The 22,338-nt window shown below is 38.5% G+C and overlaps 1 protein-coding gene across 1 annotated transcript in view; it reads left to right on the top strand.

Annotated features, from left to right (window-relative positions):
* Window positions 1-22,338, top strand: part of CRB1 (crumbs cell polarity complex component 1) — a 285,021-nt gene that overhangs the window by 125,565 nt on the left and 137,118 nt on the right. Inside the window, 1 exon segment of the mRNA XM_064272996.1 lies at window positions 2,980-3,162. Coding sequence (XP_064129066.1) covers window positions 2,980-3,162 — 183 coding nt within the window.

The raw sequence follows: 22,338 nt of genomic DNA, 5'->3' as shown, positions 1-22,338 counted from the left end.
GCAAAATGATACAGCTATGATGGAAAACATGTGATGGTTCCTCAAAAAGTTAAACATAGAGCTACCGTATGACCCAGCAATCCCACTCCTTGAGAATATTATCCTGAGTAAAATAAGTTGATCACAAAATGACAAATATTTTATGATTTCACTTATGTGAAATAACAAAAGTAGGCTAATGTATATAAAAAAAAAATGTATAGAGACCATATTTATTAGTGGTTACTGGAGGTGGGAAGGAGGAAGAAATGCGGAGGCATTGCTTAAGAGGTACTGATTTTGTGCTAAAGGTGATGAAAAAATTTGGAAAGATTGTGGTTATGGTTGTGCAACATGGTGAACATAATTAATGCCACTGAATTATGCATGTAAAAATGGTTGAAATGGCAAATGTTTTGTTATATATATTTTACCACAATAAAAAACATTATAAAATGAGCAATCACAGTATATTCTCATTATTTGATTATTAATAACCAATTTTCTGGATTATTTGCTAAACTAGTATTAGAATCTAAATGGTTGTTATTTTCAGTCATTGACTTAGTATATTTAGATTCTCATTTAGTCATTGATTTAATGGTCTACTACTTACTACTTACAGTGTTTGAGAGCTTGGCTGCTACCAAAAGTTGGCAATTCAAATCCACCAGCTGCTCCTTGGAAATCCTATAGGGCAGTTCTACTCTGTCCTATGTGGTCACTATGAGCCAGAATTGACTCGAGGGAAATGGGTTTGGTTTCTTTTTTGTTTGTTTGTTACTTACTACTTACAGTGGTTAAGAGCTTGGCTGATAACCAAAAGTTTGGCAGTTCAAATCTACTAGCCCCTACTTGGAAACCCTATAGGGCAGTTCTGCTCTGTCCTATAGGGTCGTTATGAGTTGGAATTGACTCGACAATGGGTTTGGTTTTTGGTTTTGACTTACATATTGCTTAAGTGTTGAAGTGGTGAATAAAATAAACACAGTCCCTGCTTTCTTGGCACTTATTTGCCTGTTGGGGGAGGCAATATTACATACAAACAGATAATTAAAAATTATTATAAGAGCAATAAAAGAAAAGAATTGGGTGTTATGAGAGAAAACAAGGGCTCCTTCTTTAGATCTGTTCATCAGGGAAAGTCATCCCAAGGAATTAATGCAAGATAAAGTTTGAAAACTGAGAAAGAGCCAAGCAAAGTCTTGGCGGAGAGTATCCTGGAAAAGTGAACATTGTAATGAAGTTGTTGGGGGTATAAAGATCATGTAGGCCCTAGAGGAGTAAAGGCAAGAATGGGGTAGAACAAGGATATTGAGGTGGGCAGGGGGCTAGATCATACAGGGAATTCTAGGTCACATGGAGAATTTTGAATTTTATCCTATGTGAAACAGGAAGTCGTTGAGTCGTTTTAAAATAAATGCCATAATTTGATTTACACATTTTATAATTTTGTACTATCTACTTTTTTAAAAATCATATTTCTCAGCTGAGTTAGTGACATTATAGAGACTTTCAGTCAAGTAGTCAACTGTAAAGTCCCTTGTATAGCAAGTCAAATTGTGCTCATTTAACAACTTCATGCATCTCCCTCGCCATCTCATAAAATAGGTCATATTGTCCTGGTCCCAATCCTTTAGTTTACATTTGGGGTAGCATTATATGTAGTATATAAATAACTCTTAGAAATCAATGAGAAAAACAGTCTAATAGAAAAACAGGAAAAATAAGTGAATCATGAATTCACAGAAAGGAAATATAAATGGCCCCCAAAATTCAAGAAATGTTAAACTCAAGAGTAACCAGGGAAAATGTAAACCAAAAAAAAAAAAAAAAAGAGAGAGAGCTATTATTTTCCATCTAACCAACCGGCAAAACTTTTAAATTTGGTGACAGCAAATGCTGGCAGGGGTTTGGAACCCCACAAACACTCATCCATTGCTGTTAGTGTATAAATGGTACAACTACCTTAGAGGAGTGTGTCAGTATCTACTAACATTTCAAATATGCATAACCTATAACCCAGGAATTCCGCTTCAAGGTATAGACCCTGGGATTACGCTCAAACACATACACAAGGGGCATATGTAAGGGTATTTATTGCACCACTGCTCGTGATGGCAAAATGTTTATCAAAACAGCAAAGGAATGGTTAAGTTACCGTACGTCCATATTGCTGGATATGTGGCAGTAGTTAAAAATTATGCGTTAGATCTATATTACTAGCATGGATAGATTCTCCAAGTAAGTGAAAAATCAAGTTACTGAAGGATCTATACAGTATAATACTACTATGTTATAAACACACACATATACACACACGCACAAAAAGACTACGTATTTTTTACCGATGCACTTTTATATGTGCCAAAGCAAAGAAACAGTTCTGAATAGGAACTTTCTTTTATATTTAATATTTTAATTTCTATGGAGTAATAAATCATTTATGTTTTATCGCTTTTATTCTTGGCCCTAGTAAAATGTTCCAGATAAGTCCATACAAATACAAAATAATTTACTATTCTGTCTCAGTTAGGAAGTAATCATTTACCTTTATTTTGAGGTTTGAGAAAAGAATTTAGGGTCGGCTATGTTTTTTTTTATACTGATACGGCTGACTTTTCAGCTATTCTCTTGAAAAAAGATTTCCTTTTTTTTTTTCTCCCCCTTGATAAAATTCAAAAAGGTGGAATATTTGCAAAACTGGTGTCTCAGATTAGAATATTCAGATTAAATCAAGGTTATCCTCAAGGTTATTTCAAGCCTCGTTATATCAAATGTTTCTAAAAAGCATTGGTCAATTTGATTCAAGTGATTCCATTGCAGTTACTATTTCTTTCCACCTGAGTTTCCTCCTTCCAGATACCCCTTTCTAGCTCCTTGGGGTGGGCACATGATCTTGTTCATTGGTTTCTGCCCAGTGGTCGGCCTCCTTTTAGGCATGTGATCTACAGTCTAGGAGCTGTAACTCAGTGGCTTCTCTGAACTTTCTTCCTGCAGGATACACAGGTTCTCAATGTGAGACCGACATCAACGAGTGCCATAGTAACCCTTGCCAGTCTGACGGGGAATGTGTGGAGCTGTCTTCAGAGAAGCAATATGGACGCATTGCTGGGCTGCCTTCTGCATTCAGCTACCATGAAGCCTCAGGTTATGTCTGTATCTGTCGGCCTGGATTCACAGGTGAGGCCAAGGACAGAGGGAATGACTTGACCTTCTAGCGTTTTATGGCAGACCTAGGACTGAACCAAACGGTATGCAAGCAGTAAGGTCTGCAGTGTGTAAACTCTGTTGCTATGGTGCAAAGGGTCCCCCTTGTGGGAATGAAAATACCTTATTTGACATACCGTAATTCCTCATATCATGAGGAAAATGTTAAAAATAGAAGCTTATAAAAGAAGAATATTTTTATACATTTTACTGAGAATTGGTTCCTAACTCAAATTCTTTACCTTATAAACAGAAAACGTGGGAATTTTATGTTGTTAAATTTGATAATAATGTTAAATTTTTGTCACTTAAATTTGATTTAAAAAGTCAACATATTATTTATATTTGCACTGGAACAATCATCTAGCCTTAAGCAATTTTCTTTAGCTATTTTTTTTTTCTGTAGCTAAACTTGTTCCTCATATCAAATTTAAATTACTCTATATTTTTCCACAGCAGTTATACTCTAAAACCCAGAGAAAATTTTTCAGCAACAGTTGTATTAGTGTCTGCTTCCGTGTTCTGAAAAGTTTCATAAGTTTTGAGACAGTCCTCATATTTGCTAATAAATAACAACTTACCCACATTTGCATAGATACCACTAGCAAGACTAATCCAGGCTTCTACCTTACTTCTTTCTCAACAGATTAAATGGTATGTGAGGAAAATATTTCAGTTGTTGCTTGTGAATTTCTGAGAAAAATAAACTTAGAATAAGAGATAAGGGGGTAGGGTGCTATATTTACACTAGGAGTCCCTGGGTGGTGGAAATGGTTAACATGCTTGGCTGCTAACCAAAAGGCTGGAGGTTCAAACCCCCCTAGAAGCACCTTGGAAGAAAGGCCTGGTAACCTACTTCTGAAAAACAATCTATTGAAAACACTATGGAGCTCAGTTCTACTCTGACGCACATGGAGTCACCATGAGTCTGAATCAACCCAACAGGAACTGGTTTTTGTTTGCTATTTACACTTAGAATTACCTTTCTTTGTTTCAGTTTTGGAGTTTAATGATCATTGCTTTATGGCTGTGATTGCTGTAAGCGTGCTGTAGAAGATGCTGTTTATTTGCTTATATACCGTCCCCTGTATAAGAACACGTAGGAGAAAAGTCTCCCTGGTGGTAATATAAGTGGTATTTTTCTGAACAACTACAAGCGTGCATGCTTTTCACCTTATTAAATGACATGTAAATAAATCTTGACAAATAATAAAAAGCATGAAATAAACCTTGTAATTCATCACATTTCCCATCACGTAGACTGCTAGAAATCCTATAGGTAAATGTGGCATCTGTAAGTTTATACGTCTTTCTGGAATATACTTATAAATTTACCTAACCCCTGGGAATACTTAAATTTCCTGTTTCTGTGTTACCTTTGCCCTTTTTTCTTATTTATTTCTAATTTATTTGTTCTGGGTATAGTCTATGAATGTTTGTCAGCTACTTTAAACATTTTTTGGAATACGGGAAGGGGGTTATATAGACATTTTTTTTCCTAATCCTGGGTTTAGGGTTATACATAGGAGATTCTGTCAAAGTCAGAGGCTGTTGCTCATATTGCCTCACAGGATAAAAGGCCATTGGGTGACCATTGGATCTGCAGTTCTAACAGAAAGTAAGTGGAATGTACTGGAAAAGTGTATGGGACCTGATTCAGAAGATCTGTCAAGGATGACTAGATGAGTTAAGAAGTCCTAGCTGCCTGAGACCTCTATGATTTAATGAAACAAAAGTTCGAATTTCACTCATGTGAATTCCAAAATGGGTGATTGTCTTCTAAATGGTGATTCGGTGTTGCAGGATCCTCTTTCTCTCTTTCTCACTCTTTTTTTTTTTCATCTTCAAAGTGTGGCTCCCAAGTTTGTCATGCTCTTTGGCAGCAAGCTGTTGAAGGAGGCAAGAAAATGGAGGACTCTACCAGGAAGATGTTTATGGGCCAAGCCCTGGAAGTAGTGAAGATCATTTCTACCCACCCTCTACTGGTCATAGTTACAGTGCCACATTTAACTGCAGCAACAGCTGGGACATGTAGTCTTCTTGTATACCTAGAATAAAGAGAAAGCAGGATTCATGAACAGCTATCCAGTTTGCTCCAATAGCTAGAAGTGGCAGCTTTGGATATAAACCTCCCTCCTCTAATTCTGTTTATACCTTCATCTGATGTTGTTGTTAGCTGTCATTGAGTAGGCCCTGACTCAGGGCAACCCCAAGTACAACGGACCAAAACACTGCCCAGTCCTGTGCTATCCACATAATCCATTGAGGATCAGACTGTTATGATCCATAGGGTTTTCACTGGCTAATTTTTGGAAGTAGATCCCCAGACTTTTCTTCTGTGCTCCATCTACTATGTCCCCCCCCTTTTTTTTTAATTCCTGAATATGTTTTTCTTTTCTTTTTAAACTGAACTTTGTATTTTGAGATAATTGCACATTCATGTGCAGTTATAAGAAAAAAAAAATACAGGGAGATCCATGTACACTTTACCCAGTTTCCTCAATGGTAGTATATTACAAAACTGTAGTACAATATCACAATCAAGGCATGTATTGAGATTTTTAGAGTCCACATACAAAACAGCTCCATCACCACAAGAATCTCACCTCTCTTTTCCTCCACACCCTACCCATCCCTAACCTCTGGCAAGCACTAATCTAGTCTCCATTTCTTTTTTTTTTTTTTTAATTTCAAGAATGTCATATAAATGGAATCATAAGTATATAACCTTGTTGTTATCGTAAGGTGCCATCAAGTAGATTCTGACACACAGTGACCCTATGCCCAACAGAATGAAACCCTGCCCAGTCCTGGGCACCATTCTCAAGATCATTATGCTTGAGCCCGTTGTTGTAGCCACTGTGTCAATCCATCTCATTGAGAGTTTTCCTCTTTTTTGCTGACCCTCTACTTTATGAAGCATGATGTCCTTCTCCAGGCACTGATCCTTCCTGATAACATGTCCAAAGTGTGTGAGACAATCTCTCACCATCTTTGCTTCTAAGGAGTATTCTGGCTGTATAACTTCCAAGACAGATTTGTTCTTTCTTTTGTCAGTTCATGGTATATTCAACATTTTAGTCAATGCCATAATTCAAAGGCATCAACTCTTCTTCGTTCTTCCTTATTCATTACCCATCTTTCACATGCATATGAAGCGACTGAAAACATCATGGCTAGGTCAGGTGCACCTTAGTCTTCAAGGTGACACCTTCGCTTTTCAACACTTTAAAGAGGTCTCTTGCAGCAGATTTGCCCAATGTGATTAGTTGTTTGATTTCTTGACTGATCCTTTCATGGGTATTGATTGTAGATTCAAGAACAATGAAGTCATTGACAACTTCAGTATTTTCTCCATTTATCATGGTGTTGCTTATTGGTCTAGTTGTGAGGATTTCTGTTTTCTTTATGATGGGGCGTAATCCATACTGAAGGCTGTAGTCTTTGATCTTCATCAGTAAGTGCTTCAAGTCCTCTTCACTTTCAGCAAGCAAGGTTGTGTCATCTGCATAACACAGGTTGTTAATGAGTCTTCCTCCAATCCTGATGCCCCGTTCTTCTTCATATAGTCCAGCTTCTTCGATTATTTGTTTAGCATACAGATTGAATAAGGATGATGAAAGGATAAAACCCTGACACACACCTTTCCTGACTTTAAACCATGAACTATCCCCTTGTTCCATTCAAACAACTGCCTCTTGATCTATGTACAAGTTCTTCATGAGCACAATTAGATGTTCTGAAATTCCCATTCTTCACAATGTTTTCCATAACTCATTTATGATCTACAAAGTTAAATGCCTTTGCATAGTCAATAAAACACAGGTCAACATCTTTATAGTATTCTCTGCTTTCAGCCAGGATCCATCTGACATCAGCAATGACATCCCTCTGTCATTGATTGAATTCTGTCCCCCCAAAATATGTGTCTACTTGGTTAGGCCGTGATTCCTAGTATTGTGTGGCTGTCCTCCATTTTGTGATTGTGATTTTATGTTAAAGAGGATTAGGTTGAGATTGTAACACCCTTACTAAGGTCACATTCCTGATCCAATATAAAGGGAGTTTCCCTGGGGTATGGCCTGCACCACCTTTTATCTTACAAAAGTTAAAAGGAAAGGGAAGCAAGCAGAAGAGTTAAGGACCTCATGCCACCCAGAAAGCGAGAGCGCTGGGTGCCTTTGCCCAGAAGGTTTCCTGGCAGAGTGGGGTACCTCCAGGCACTTATCGGTGGAGCTACAGTGCTTTGGAACACTTACTCCAGTAGGGCAGATGTGGGTATGAGGCCTGAGGTGAAGAGAGGCCAAGAAATCAGGAAGCAGAAGCTGAAGAGACAAGGAACACAGGAAGCTGAGCTGCCTCAGTCTCAAAAGGTATAGCCTCAACCTCTGGGGGTTTCAGAGGGTGGACCCATGGCCTCTGGTGTTTCTAAGGGTGGAGTCACAACTCAGATCGACTAGAAGATTGGTGCGCCTAAAGCTGAGTGAACAGAGTTGCCATCCCAGTGGGCCTGGGAGGTGGAGCTGAAGCCAAGGGCTGAGATGCCTCCACTCAGAATCCGGAGAGTGTGGCCAATACTGTGTTCCCCTAAAATTGTGTTCCCCTAAAATATCTGTCAATTTGGTTAGGTCATGATTCCCAGTATTGTGTGATTGTCCTCCATTTTGTGATTGTAATTTTATGTTAAAGAGGATTAGGGTGGGATTGTAACACCCTTACTAAGGCCACATCCTTGATCCAATGTAAAGGGAGCTTCCCTGGAGTGTGGCCTGAACCACATTTTATCTTACAAGAGATAAACAGAAAGGGAAGCAAGCAGAGAGTGGGGATCTCATACCACCAAGAAAGCAGTGGCAGGAGCAGAGCATGTCCTTTGGACCTGGGGTTCCTGCACAGAGAAGCTCCTAGTCCAGGGGAAGATTGATGAGAAAGACCTTCCTCCAGAGCCAACAGAGAGAAAGCCTTCCCCTGGAGCAGACACCTTGAGTTTGGATCTCTAGCCTACTAGACAGTGAGAAAATAAATTTATCTTTGTTAAAGCCATCCACTTGTGGTATTTCTATTATAGCAGCACTAGATGACTAAGACACCCTTGTTTCACCTCCTCTTCTGAATCCAGTTTGAACTTCTGGCAGTTGCCTGTCAGTGTATTGCTGCAACCACTTTTGACAGTGAGAAAATAAATTTATCTTTGTTAAAGCCATCCACTTGTGGTATTTCTATTATAGCAGCACTAGATGACTAAGACACCCTCGTTTCACCTCCTCTTCTGAATCCAGTTTGAACTTCTGGCAGTTGCCTGTCAGTGTATTGCTGCAACCACTTTTGAATGGTCTTCAGCAAAATTTTACTTGTGTGTGATATTATTGATATTGTTCAATAATTTCTGCATTTGGTTAGATCACTTTTCTTTGGAATGGACATAAATATGGATTTCTTCCAGTCACTTGGTCAGTTAGCTAGCTGTCTTCCAGATTTCTTGGCGTAGATGAGTGAGTACTTCCAGAGTTGCACCTGTTTGTTGAAACATCTCAATTGGCATTCTTTCAATTCTTGGAGCCTTGTTTTTCACCAAGGCCTTCATTGCATCTTGGACTTCTTCCTTCAGTACCATCGGTTCTTGATCATGTGCTACCTCCTGAAATCTGATTGAATATCGACCAATTCTTTTTGGTACAGTGACTCTGTGTATTCCTTCCATATTCTTTTGATGCGTCCTGCGTCATTCAGTATTTTGCCCATAGAATCCTTCACTATTGCAACTCGAGGCTTGAAATTTTTCTTCGGTTCTTTAGTTTGAGAAATGCTGAGCATGATCTTCCCTTTTGGTTTTCTAACTCCAGGTCTTTGCACATGTCATTATAATGCATTGCTTTGTCTTCTAGAGCTACCCTTTGAAATGTTCTGTTCAGCTCTTTTACTTCATCATTTCTTCTGTTTGCTTTAGCTACTGCATGGTCAAGAGCAAGTTTCAGAGTTTCTTCTGACATTCATTTGAGTCTTTTCTTTTTTTCCTGTCTTTTTAATGACTTCTTGCTTTCTTCATGTATGATGCCCTTGATATCATTCCATGACTTGTCTGGTCTTTGGTCATTAGTGTTCAGTGCATCAAATCTATTATTGAGATGGTCTCTGAATTCAGGTGGAATATACTCAAGGTCATACTTTGGCTCTCATGGACTTGTTCTAATTTTCTTCAGCTTCAACTTGAACTTGCGTATGAGCAATTGATGATCTGTTGTGGAGTCAGCCCCTGGCATTGTTCTGACTGATGATCTTGAGCTTTTCCATTGTCTCTTTCCTCAATGTAGTCTGTTTGATTCCTGTGTATTCCATCCGGCGAGGTCCACCACCTGTGTAGTTATCGTCTATGTTGTTGAAAAAAAGGTAGGTGCAATGAAGAAGTCATAGGTCTTGCAAAATTCTGTCATGCAATCTCCAGTACCATTTCTATCACCAAGGCCATATTTTCCAACCACTGATCTTCTTTGTTTCCAATTTTCACATTCCAACCACAAGTAATTATTTATGCATCCTGATTGCGTGTTTGATCAATTTCAGACTGCAGAAATTGGTAAAAATCTTCAATTTCTTCTTTTAGTGTTTGGTGGGTAAATTTGAATAATAGTTGTATTAACCGGTCTTCCTTGTGTTGTTGTTAGGTGCCATCTAATCCACTCCAACTCATAGTGACCGTAAGTACAACAGAATGAAACACTGCCAGTCCCGTGTCATCCTCACAATCGTTGTTTTGCTTGAACCCATTGTTGCAGCCACTGTGTCAATCTATCTCATTGAGGGTCTTCCTCTTTTCAACTGACCCTCTGCTTTACCAAGCATTATGTCCTTCTCCAGGCACTGATGCCTCCTGATAACATGTCCATAGTATGTGAGGCATATCTTGCCATCCTTGCTTCTAAGGAGCATTCTGGTTGTACTTCTTCCAACAGATTTGTTCCTTCTTTTGGCAGTTCATAAAAAAATAGTGTAGTCGATATTCTTCCCCAAGACCACAATTTGAAGGCATCAGTTCTTCTTCCGTCATCCTTATTCATCATCCAGCTTTCACATGCATATGAGGTGATTGAAAATGCCATGGCTTGGGTCAGAGGCACCCTAGTCTTCAAGGTGACATCTTTGCTTTTTAACACTTCGAAGAGGTCTTTTGCAGCAGATCTGCCCAGTGCAAAGCGTCTTTTGATTTCTTGTCTGCTGCTTCCGTGGATATTGATTGTGGATCCAAGTAAAATGAAATCCTTGACAATTTCAATCTTTTCTCCGTTTATCATGATGTTGCTTATTGGTCCAGTTGTGAGGATTTTTGTTTTCTTTATGTTCAGATGTAATCCATACTGAAGGCTGTGGTCCTTGATCTTCATCAGTAAGTGTTTCAAGTCCTCTTCTTTCAGCAAACAAGATTGTGTCATCTGCATAACACAGGTTGTTAATGAGTCTTCCTCCAATCCTGATGCCCCGTTATTCTTCATACAGTCCAGCTTCTCCAATTTGCTTGGCATACAAATTGAATAAGTACGGTAAAAGGATACAACCCTGACACACACCTTTCCTGACTTTAAGCCATGAAGTATCCCCTTGTTCTGTTTGAACAGCTGCCTCCTGATCCAAGTACAGGTTCCTCATATGCACAATTAAGTGTTCTGGTATTCCCATTCTTCGCAATGTTATTCATAACTTGTTATGATCCACACAATCGAATGCCTTTGCATAGCCAATAAAACACAGGCCAACATCTTTCTGGTATTCTCTGCTTTCAGCCAGGATCCATCTGACATCAGCAGTGATAGCCCTGGTTCCACACCTTCTTCTGAATCCGGCTTGAATTTGTGGCAGTTCCTTGTCGATGTACTGCTGCAACTGCTTTTGAATGATCTTCAGCAACATTTTACTTGCATGTGATATGAATGATATTGCTTGATAATATCTTTCCTTGTAGGGATATAGATATTATCCTATCACCGTCAGCATTGTACTTCAGGATAGATATGGAAATGTTCTTTTTGACGATAAATGCAATGCCACTCCTCTTTAGTTTGTCATTCCAGGCATAGTAGACCATATGATTGTCTGATTCAGAATGGCCAATACCAGTCCATTTCAGCTCACTAATGCCTAGGATATCGATATTTATGTATTCCACTTCATTTTTGAAAATTTCCTATTTTCCTAGATTCATACTTCATACATTCCACATTCCAATTATTAATGGATGTTTGCAGCTGTTTCTTCTCATTTTGAATTGTGCCATATCAGCTAATGAAGGTCCTGAAAGCTTGACTCCATCCATGTCATTTTGGGTGACTCTACTTTGAGGAGGCATTTCTTTCCCAGTCATATTTTGAGTGCCTTCCAACCTAATGGGCTCATCTTCTGGCACTATATAAGACAATGTTCAGCTACCATTCATAAGGTTTTCACTGGCTAATTTTTTTTCAGAAGTAGTCCGCCAGGTCCTTCTTCCTAGTCCGTCTTAGTCTGGAAGCTCAGTTAAAACCGGCCCATGAAGGATGACCCTGCTGGCATTTGAATACTGATAGCTTCCAGCATCACAGCAACATGCTAGCCCCCACAGTATGACAAACTGACAGACACTTGGGGGATGTAACCTTAGAGATTGGCTTTTTTCACTCAGCATAATTCCCTGGATATACAACCAAGTTGTGTATTTTGATATTTCATTCATTTTTATTGTTGAGCAATATTCTATGGTATGAATATACTACAGTTTTACCATTCACCAGGTGAAAGCCATCTGGACTGTTTCCATTTTTTGGCTATTACAAATAAACCTCTTATTATGAACATTTGTGAACAGGTTTTTGTGTAAACATAAGTTTTCATTTCTCGGGTGTATATTCCCAGTAGCTGCTTGTTTAGTTTTGGAGCCCTGGTGGTGCAGTAGTTAAGAGCTCAGTTGCTAATCACAAAGTCGGCAGTTTGAATCAACCAGCCGCTCCTTGGAAACCCTATGGGTCAGGTCTACTCTCCTCTATAGTATCACTATGAGTAGGAATCAACTCAACATTAATGAGTTTCTGGTTTTTAGTATTGGGTAAAGGAGCCTGTGGCCCAAACGGTTAAATGTTCGACTGCTAACCAAAAGATCAGCGATTCAAATCCACCCAGCAGCTACGAGGGAGAAAGACCTGGTGATCTGCTCCCATAAAGATTACAGCCAAGAAAACCACAGGGGCAGTTCTACTCTGTCACATGGTGTTGATATGGGTTAATATTGATTTGATGGCACCCAACAACAACAATATTAGGTACAGCTATTCCTCCCATTTTATTCTTCTTTTCAAGATTCTCTTTGCTATTCTAGGGCCTATGTGTTTTCATGTAAATTGTAGAATAAGTTTGTCTATGTCTACAAAAACCTAGCTTTGATTTTGATAGGCATTTCATTAAATCTGTAAATCAATTCGGGAAGAATTGACACCTGTTCCAATCCATGAAAAGAGTATGTCACTCCATTTATTTAGGCCTTCTTTGATTTTAGTCATCAGCTTTTGCAATTTCATACAGATCCTATACATTTTTGTTAAGTTTATACCTAAGTATTTAATTTTCTTTAGAGTAATTGTAAATGATATGGTATTTTTAATTTTGGATTCCACATGTGCATTATAAGTATATAGAAATGTGATTGATTTTTGTGTGCTGATACTGTATTCCGAGACCTTGCTGAACTCATTATTAGTTTTAGCAGTTTTTTGTAGATTTCTTTGTATGTTCTACATATACCACTGTCATCAGCAAATAGGGACAGTTTTATTTCTTCCTTTCCTATCTGTATGCCTTTATTTTCTTTTCTTGAGCTTTACAATTTTTGTTTTGTATATTTTGAGCCTCTGTTGTTTTGCGCACACACATTTAGTGTCAATATATCTTCCTTATGGCTTGATCTTTTTATCATTATGTAATGTTTCTCTCTGCCTGTAGTAATTTTCTTTGCTTTGAAGTCTACTTCATCTGATAGCCATGTCTGCCGTTTTATGATTGATGTTTGTGTGGCATATCTTTTGCCATCCTTTAACTTTCAACCTATCTAGGTCATTGAATTTGAAATGAGTTTCTTGTAAACAACATATTGTTGGGTCATTTCTTTTTTTAATCCACTCAGCAAATATTTGCCTTTAATTGGCGTATTTGTACCATTTACTTTTAGCTAATTATTGATACATTAGGACTTAAGTCTGTCATTACATTATTTGTTTCCTTCCTTTCTTATTCCTCATTTCTCTTTTCTTGAGTTCCTTTGAGCCACTTGACTTTTTTTTTCTTTATAATTTCACCTTGATGTATGCAGAAGCCCTGGTGGTACAGTGGTTAAGAGCTCAGCTGCTAATGAGAAGGTCGGCAGTTCGAATTCACCAGCTGCTCCTTTGAAACCCTATGGGGCAGTTCTACTCTGTCCAATAGGGTCGCTGTGAATCAGACTCGACTTGACTGCAACGAGTTTGATTTTGATGTATGCATCACGCTTTTGGATATTTCATTTTGTGCAGTCTTCATAGTGGTTGCTCTGGGTACTACAATATGGGTATGTGACTTATCACAGTCTACTTATCACAGTCTATACATCAAGTAAAGTGTAGAAATCTTACATTTTGATCCCTCTATGTTTCCAACTTTTAAATATTATTGCCTTAAGGATAAGATGGTATTATGATTTGTTTTAATCATTACACATGATCTAGAAAACTACTGATGAGAAGGGTAGTCTATTGTATTTACCTGTGATGACTAATTTGATATGGCAAATTGGATAGACTATGGTGCCCAGTTGTTTGGTCAATCACTAGTCCAGTTGCTGTTATGAAGAGTTATGAAGAGTTACATGTGATTAAATCAGTTGGCCTTAAGTAGAGCAAATTCTCTTCCACAATGTGGGAGGGACTCAACCAATTAGTTGAAGGACTTAAGAGTAAAAAGGGAGTTTCCCTAGGTGTGTTCTGCCTCCAGACTATAGAGATTTCATTACAACTCCCTCAGTCTTCATTTTTCCCATGCCTAACATATGGATTTTGGGACACGAGCCTGTTGATTTTGAATTTGCCAGCCCCCCACAATCACAGGGGCAAGTGCTTTAAAAATCTCTCTATATGGATAAATACAGATATAGATCAGAGGTGTCACTAGTGTTGGTGTCTATCTAGGGTGTTGCTCTGGCCCTGGGCATATGGTGCCACTGAGCAGTTTCTATGAACCCAATATGGCCCAAAGTACTTCCTCAAGCACGGCAATGTGTTAATTAAAAGATTAATGAGTTTGACGTATACTTTAGAGCTGATATTATGGTAAAGTCAGCTAAAAGAAGGGTGTCAGATATTTAGACGGGGACAATTTCAGTGCTTGCCATAGGCACCATTTTCCATAGATGTGCCACTGGCCATATCAGGTTAATAGAAACTGCTCAGTGGTGCCATGTGCCCAGCTCCAGTGCACTAACTGCCATTCCTGCCATACCTTAGCTGGGCCTCTGGGTGTCACTCAGTGCCGTAACTCATGTATCAAGTCCACCTCTACCACCACCACTATGTGCATAAATTTTTGAATGAGAAATTAACTTGAGCTGTAAATTTTCACCTGAAGCACAATAAAAAAAGAAAGAAATCAAACAACGTATTGCATAAAAAAAGAAGCTGAAACTATATTTAATTTAAACAATAAGATGATATTTATTTTTAATTATTAATTGAGAATTTATTACTTCCCTTGCCCTGAGTAACTAGACATTCAACTTTGTTTTATGTTTACTTATTATATATCTTTTTTAGTTTTATTATATATCTATCTTACATATTTTCGAATGGCTTTTTATAGAACATGCATATTTGCAGTTCTATCATTTATTACATTAAATAAAATTTCTGTTGTGATGAAAAATATAATTGTATGTTGTTGTTGCCAGTTGCCATTGAGTTGATCCCAACTCAAGGCGACCCCATGTGCAGAGTAGAACCACTTCATAGGGTTTTCAAGGCTGTGACCTTTTAGAAGTAGATTGCCAAGCATGTCTTCTGAGATGCATCTGGGTGGGTTCAAACCACCAAACTTTCAGCTAGTAGTCGAGTACTTAACCATTTGTACCAACCAGGTAGAGCAAATGGTTTGTGCTTGACTTCTAACCTAAAGGTTGACAGCTTGAATCCACCCAGCAGCACCACAGAAGAAAGGCTTGGCAATCTGCTTCCATAAAAATTACAGCCAAGAAAACTCTATGGAGTAGTTCTTCTGTATAACTATATAAAAAAAAAAATTTTTTTTTGTATATAGTACTTTCAAAAAATTATTAGAGCTTTTAAATATAGGTACAAACTATACCCTATTTATTTTTCATTATAACTAAGGATGTGTTTATTATTATTCACTATTTGTGCAATTATCAGTCTTGGAGGAAGTATAGCCACCATGCTACTTAGAAGTGGGAATGGTGAGACTTCATCTCACTTACTTTAGACACGTTATCAGGAGGGACCAATCGCTATAGAAAAGGACATCATGTTTGGTAAAGTAAGATGGTCAGCAGACAAGAAGGAGACCCTCAATGAGACTGACTGACACAGTGACTGCAACAATGGGCTGAAACATAACAAAAATTATGAATGGCACAGGATCGGGCAGCATTTTATTATACATAAGGTCACTATGAGTTGGAACCGACTCCCTGGCACCCAACAACAAATTTGTGCAATTTCCTCCAGTACTAAAAATGGTTGCATATGAAATGTAATTTTTCTACCCTTTCATAATGTAATCATGAAATCTAGCACGGTAGAAAATTAATGGAGAGTCTCAGGAATCAATATTTAGGGAGATGGGAATAGAGAGCACGAAGCCATGGAAAGTAATAGAAGACAAAAGCAAAGGTGTAAGAAGGCAGGGAATACTGGTGGTAAGGGTGAAGGCTGTCTGAAGGAGGACTGGCTTTTATCCAGTAAGTAAAACAAATTACCATGGCCCAGAAAAATAAAATTCTCACTCAAGGAGAAAACTGAGAAAAATCAAAAGATCTATTTAGCTGTTGTAATGATTAGAATTAAACTTGAAAACTCACATTTCTAGATGCAATAAAGATGATTATTCTTTAAATCTCCAAAAGTCATTTAAAAAAATTATTGGGCAAAAGGTCCTCACATCCTCTTTTGACTGTTTTTGTGCCGATAGCTGCAGTGCTCAAATTGAAATGAGAAAGGAGCAAAAACACTTGATTTAAAGGTGCATGCATTTAGTTAGGGAAAATATTATGTGACACAGGAAGCAACAAAAGAAGATGGAAGAATACACAGAGTCATTATACCAAAAAGAATTAGTCAATGTTCAACCATTTCAAGGGGTGGCATGTGATCAGGAATCGATGGTGCTCAAGGAAGAAGTCCAAGCTGCACTGAAGGCATTGGTGAAAATTGACAGAATATCAATTAAGATGTTTCAGCAAACGGATGTAGCACTGGAAGTGCTCACTCATCTATGCCAAGAAATTTGGAAGACAGCTACCTGGTCAACCAACTGGAAGAGATTTATGCCTATTCCCAAGAAAGGTGATCCAACTGAATGTGGAAATTATTGTATAATATCTTTAAAATCACATACGAGCAAAATTTTGCTGAAGATCATTCAAAAGTGGTTGCAGCAGTATATTGACAGGGACCTGCCAGAAATTCGGGCTGGATTCAGAAGAGGACGTGGAACCAGGGATATCATTGCTGATGTCAGATGGATCCTGGCTGAAAGCAGAGAATACCAGAAGGATGTTTACCTATGTTTTATTGGCAGTGCAAAGGCATTTGACTGTGTGGATCATAAGCAATTATGGATAACATTGCAAAGAATGGGAATTCCAGAACACTTAATCATGCTCATGAGGAGCCTGTACATAGATCAAGAGGCAGTTGTTAGGACAGAACAAGGAGATACTGAATGGCTTAAAGTCAAGAAAGATGTTCATCAGGGTTGTATCATTTCACCATACCTAGTAAATCTGTTTGCTGAGCAAATAATCTGAGAAGCTGGACTATATGAAGAAGAACGGGGCATCAGGATTGGAGGAAGACTCATTAACAACCTGTGTTATGCAGATGACACAACCTTCCTTGCTGAAAGTGAAGAGGACTTGAAGCACTTACTAATGAAGATCAAAGACCACAGCCTTCAGTACGGATTATACTTCAACATAAAGAAAACAAAAATCCTCACAACTGAACCAACATGCCACATCATGATAAATGGAGAAAAGGTTGAAGTTGTCAAGGATTTCATTTCGCTTGGATCCACAATCAACACCCATGGAAGCAGCAGTCAAGAAATCAATAGATGCATTGCATTGGACAAATCTGCTGCAAAGGACCTCTTTAAAGTGTTGAAAAGCAAAGACGTCACCTTGTAGACTAAGGTGCACCTGACCCAAGCCGTGGTATTTTCAGTTGCATCATGTGCATGTGAAAGCTGGACAATGGATTAGGAAGACCGAAGAAGAATTGACACTTTTGAATTGTGGTATTGGTGAAGAATATTGAATATACCATGGACTGCCAAAAGAAGGAACAAATGTGTCTTGGAAGAAGTATAACCAGAGTGCTCCTTAGAAACAAGGATGGTGGAACTGCATCTTACATATTTTGAGCACGTTATTAGGAGGGATCAGTGCCTGGAGAAGGACATCATGGTTGGTAAAGTACAGTGTCAGCAGAAAAGAGGAAGATCCTCAATGAAATGGATTGACACAGTGACTGCAACAGTGGTCTCAAGCATAACAACGATTGCAAGGATGACACGGGACAGGGCAGTGTTTCCTTCTGTGGTACATAGGGTTGCTGTGAATTGGAACTGACTGGACAGCACCTAATAACAACAAAAACATTTAGTTAAATCCACACATTCACATCATTTTAATGGTCAATTAAATAACTCTATAATTGGAGAAGGCCTGTAGTTGAAAAACACTGTTCAGTCCATTCCAAAATCATTATATTGTTATCTTTATTTTGTATGACTACCCTTGACCTCTACTAAAAGCAATGTTGGCTACTTCTTTCTATTATGTTTTAGCTTTCCAATTTGGGGTGCTGGGCTCGGTTCTAGGGATATAACAATGAAAATACATGATGTCTTCCCAAAGGAAGCTGAAATGGAAAGAGTCATACAAAAATATAAGACAATGACAACGCCCACAGTGAACCTATAAAAAGACACAATGAGACAATCAGTAAAGAGGCCATTTGCCATATGCTATTTGTGCCAGGCAGAATTTAATATAAATTGTAAGAATCCAAAAGGCTTGATAAATTAGCATGTTTAATGGAAAGGGACATGTTCCTTTTGAAAATTAAGAAAGGATCTCAAGACCTGTGCGCTTACCCTGGAAGCATCTTGTTCTAACCACAAGCTAAATTGGAAACGGTTGACTGTTTTTAATGTTAACATTTCATTCCTTTTATCAAGATAGGGTAGAGATAACGTCCATATGAGGCAGTTTCGAAACTGTCTCAAAACCCAAGTCCAATTTTCAGTTCTAACTTTCACTCACCAACTCCATTAGTATTTACTTAGGAGCAGGGCTGTCACTGGTCTCTAGAACACTACACCGTTGCCTCTGAGCTGGATGCTACACTGCCTCACCCACCTGCTCTCTGCATGGAGGGAAGGAGGAATGCAGCAGGGGATCCCCTGAAGTCCTGGCTTCAAATCTCAGGCAGAAAAAGCAGGGCTCTTAACAATAAACACCCTGATGAGAGCCACCTGGTAAAGTGACTGCACATGGCGCTCTGATTCTCAGGTTTTCCGTTTCAAGCACAATGTTGCTAAAAACGAAGTGTTTATTTTTCCTTAAAAAAATAAATCCTATCACTTTCCCCAAATCCACAAAAATAGCCATATAGTAACATTTAAGGCTTCATATGGTCATGAAGCAGTAAGGCAGATGGGACAGTCAATATCTTAAATAAAAATTTTCAGTAGAAGTTGTTCATTTGCTGATCTCAAGTTTTACGCTCACCTTTCTTATGAATGCCTTTTTCCCCCTAACTAATAACTTCAGATTTGAGGGTTGAGATAATAAATAACTTGAATAGATATTAGGTACACATACAAAACTGTAACCCACTTAAAGACCAAACTTCAATGCTTATCTACTTCATAAAATCTTTATTGATATTTCCAATAGGTTCATCTAACTTTTTTACATTTGTTTGTTTTTTATACTATGCATATTAACTTCTACAAACAAAACTATCCGTAGGTATATGACCACTTTTCTGTTTGTGCCACTTTGGATTTTGCTGTGAGCTACAAAAATTAGGACAGGCATATCACCTCCTTATACATAGATGAATTCTGAAAACCATATTTATTTAATGCTTACTATTTACTTACTATTTACTTACTATTTGGTATTTTTGAGCACTGTGAAGTCGATTCCAACTCATAGGACTCTATATGACAGAGTAGAACTGTTCCATAGGGTTTCCTTGACTATAATCTTCATGGGAGCAGATCACCAAGTCTTTTCTTTCTAGGAGCCACTGGTGAGTTCGAACCACCAACCTTTCGGTTAGCAGCTGAGCAATTAACTGCCAGCGTGCCTTTTACAAATAAAATATATGGTAGGAAATTCTAATCGCCTTGATTTGGAAGACCAAATGCAGAAATGAACACGTCTGTGAGACCCTTATGACAGAGTTAATAATGGCACCAGGGCCTTGGCTACTTTATCAGGTTAGGATTCTTTTAATGACTTGAACTCAAACAACTTAGGAAAATGCTCTCAAATCAATAATCAGCAGATATTGAATCTACAATTCAAGTATCTTGGCCAATATATATTAGAGAAAAAAATGTTTTCTAAAACAAAACAAAAGAGCATTATAAATTCTTCACCAGGAAATTCATAATTAAAATATCAATAATTCACAATATCACACCATGATTGCTGTCCTTGCAACACAGAGGACCTGAAAAGTACTTTTTTCATACCAGGATCCTATTTTTGTGTGAGAGATGTGGGCCACCACCATTTAAAAGAGCTGTAAGGGAAGCAATATTCTCTGGTAACAGCCAGGTTTTTATTAGAGCAAGAAGTTGAAGGAAATGTTCAGAAAAGAGGTTGAGGGTACTGGGAATTGTGCTTACAATAGACCCTATTGCAAACCCTCATGTGACATGGCCAACTGCGTGTTTGATGTTCTTTAGGATGCCCATGTCTTTTTCTATCCGCCAAAGTCTCCAAAAATTTTCTATAAGTATGTTAATCTTTAGTAAAAAACAATAGTAACTTCTACCTAACCTAATCAGTGATTATAGCTCTTACACAAAAATCCATTGCTGTAGCAATATGCACTTATCGAGAGAGTCACTCTAAGAAGACACCTCAGAGACACCTTCCTCCCTCTCTACCCCTGCCTACAGCCACCACCACATTACACTTCTCTGGAACTCAACTTGAGCCCTGAGCAACTAAGATCCAGTCCTATAGAGAATGCTCCATACCTCGGACCAACCAAACCCCTTACTGAAGAGTTGAATATCTCCCTTCCAAATACTCTTTGTCTACAGGCCTGTAAGACAAAATGAGACTAAATGGGCATACCAGATCAAGGGTAGGGACTAGAAGGCGGAGGGAACAGGAAAGCTGGTAATGGGAAACCCAAGGTCGAGATGGGGAGAGTGTTGACATGTTGTGGGGTTGGCAACCAATGTCACAAAACAATGTGTGTATTAATTATTTAATGAGAGCTCTGTAAACCTTCATCTAAAATGCAATAAAAAGAGAGAAAGAAAACAAACAAAAAACAAAAAGTCTTTGTCTAAATCTTTGGATTTCTTTTCTCCTCTCTAAATACTATATTATTTCTGTTGATCCAGCCAGAAGGGGGACAATACATGTGGCAAACGCTAAATGGGAACATCCCCTCTGACACTTAAGGGATGAGGAAGTGCAGATATATAACCAAATATTTCCATTATGCATACAGATATGGAAGCCACAACGACAGTATATTGAACCATCCCAGAAGGCTCCACTCACAAGGTCATGTTATGACATCTAAATTTTTATTTTTAGCTGCAGACTCTCCTAAACTTCCCTTAAACTTTTCCACTTAGAGGACTAATAGGGTTTTCAAACATAATATATCCTAAACAAAACTTTGTTTTCTACCCCCATGCATGCCAAAGAGCCCTGGTGGCGCAGTGGTTAAATGTTCGGCTGCTAACCAAAAGGTCAGCAATTCAAACCCACCAGCCTCTCCTTGGAAACCCTTTGAGGCAGTTCTCCTCTGGCCTGTAGGGTCACTATGAGTCGGAATCAACTAGACAGCAATGGGTTTGGTTTTGTGTGTGTGTGTGTGGACGCGTGTGCACACATGCCAAAACAAAAATTAAACCAAAGCAAATAGCCAGGAACCAGAATACAATGATAATAACAAAAGTCCTTCTCCTTCTTCCCTGTCTCAGTAAATGGCCGCATCAATCATCCAGTTGGTCAGGCCAAAAATCTAAAAGTCTTGTTTCTTCTTTAATATCTCATATTTAATTCATCTTTAAGTTTTCTTGGTTTCTCTTTTCAAGATGTATCCGAAGCATCACCGTGCCTCCCTACCTCTCCTATTTCCACTTTAGGCCAAGCCATTGCCATATCTCACCTTGACTACCCCAGTAGCCTTCTAACCGATGTGCACTTCCATTCTTGACTCCTGAAATCCATTCTCCATACAGCTCTTGGAATAACTTTTAATTAAAATCATATCGTGATCTTTCCACTCAAATACTCCAATAACTCCCATCACACTCGAGGTAAAATCCACATTCTTAACATGTTCTACAAGCCCTTATATGATTGGGCCTTAGCCTTCTCCAAACTCATTTCCTGACTCCTCAGTTTCTTTAACTGGCTTAACTAGTTCCCTGATTAGGCCAAACTCATCCCTGCCTTGAGAGCTATGTATTTACTTTACCCTTTGCCTGGAAGACTTCAGACCCCTCTCATTGCCACTTACCCTAATTTATTTTCTTCATAGTATTTATCACTGCCTGATATTACATACATGCATACCCACATACATTTCTGTTTACTTTTTACCTGCCCCACTCCCACCCATAACAAGAGTTGTCCACCATAAAAGAGACTGAATA

This window comes from Loxodonta africana, chromosome 20 (assembly GCF_030014295.1).
Source record: "Loxodonta africana isolate mLoxAfr1 chromosome 20, mLoxAfr1.hap2, whole genome shotgun sequence".
Classification (NCBI taxonomy): Eukaryota; Metazoa; Chordata; class Mammalia; order Proboscidea; family Elephantidae; genus Loxodonta; species Loxodonta africana.
Note: the sequence above shows the minus strand (reverse complement) of the source record. Positions and strands in the feature narration are given on the sequence as shown.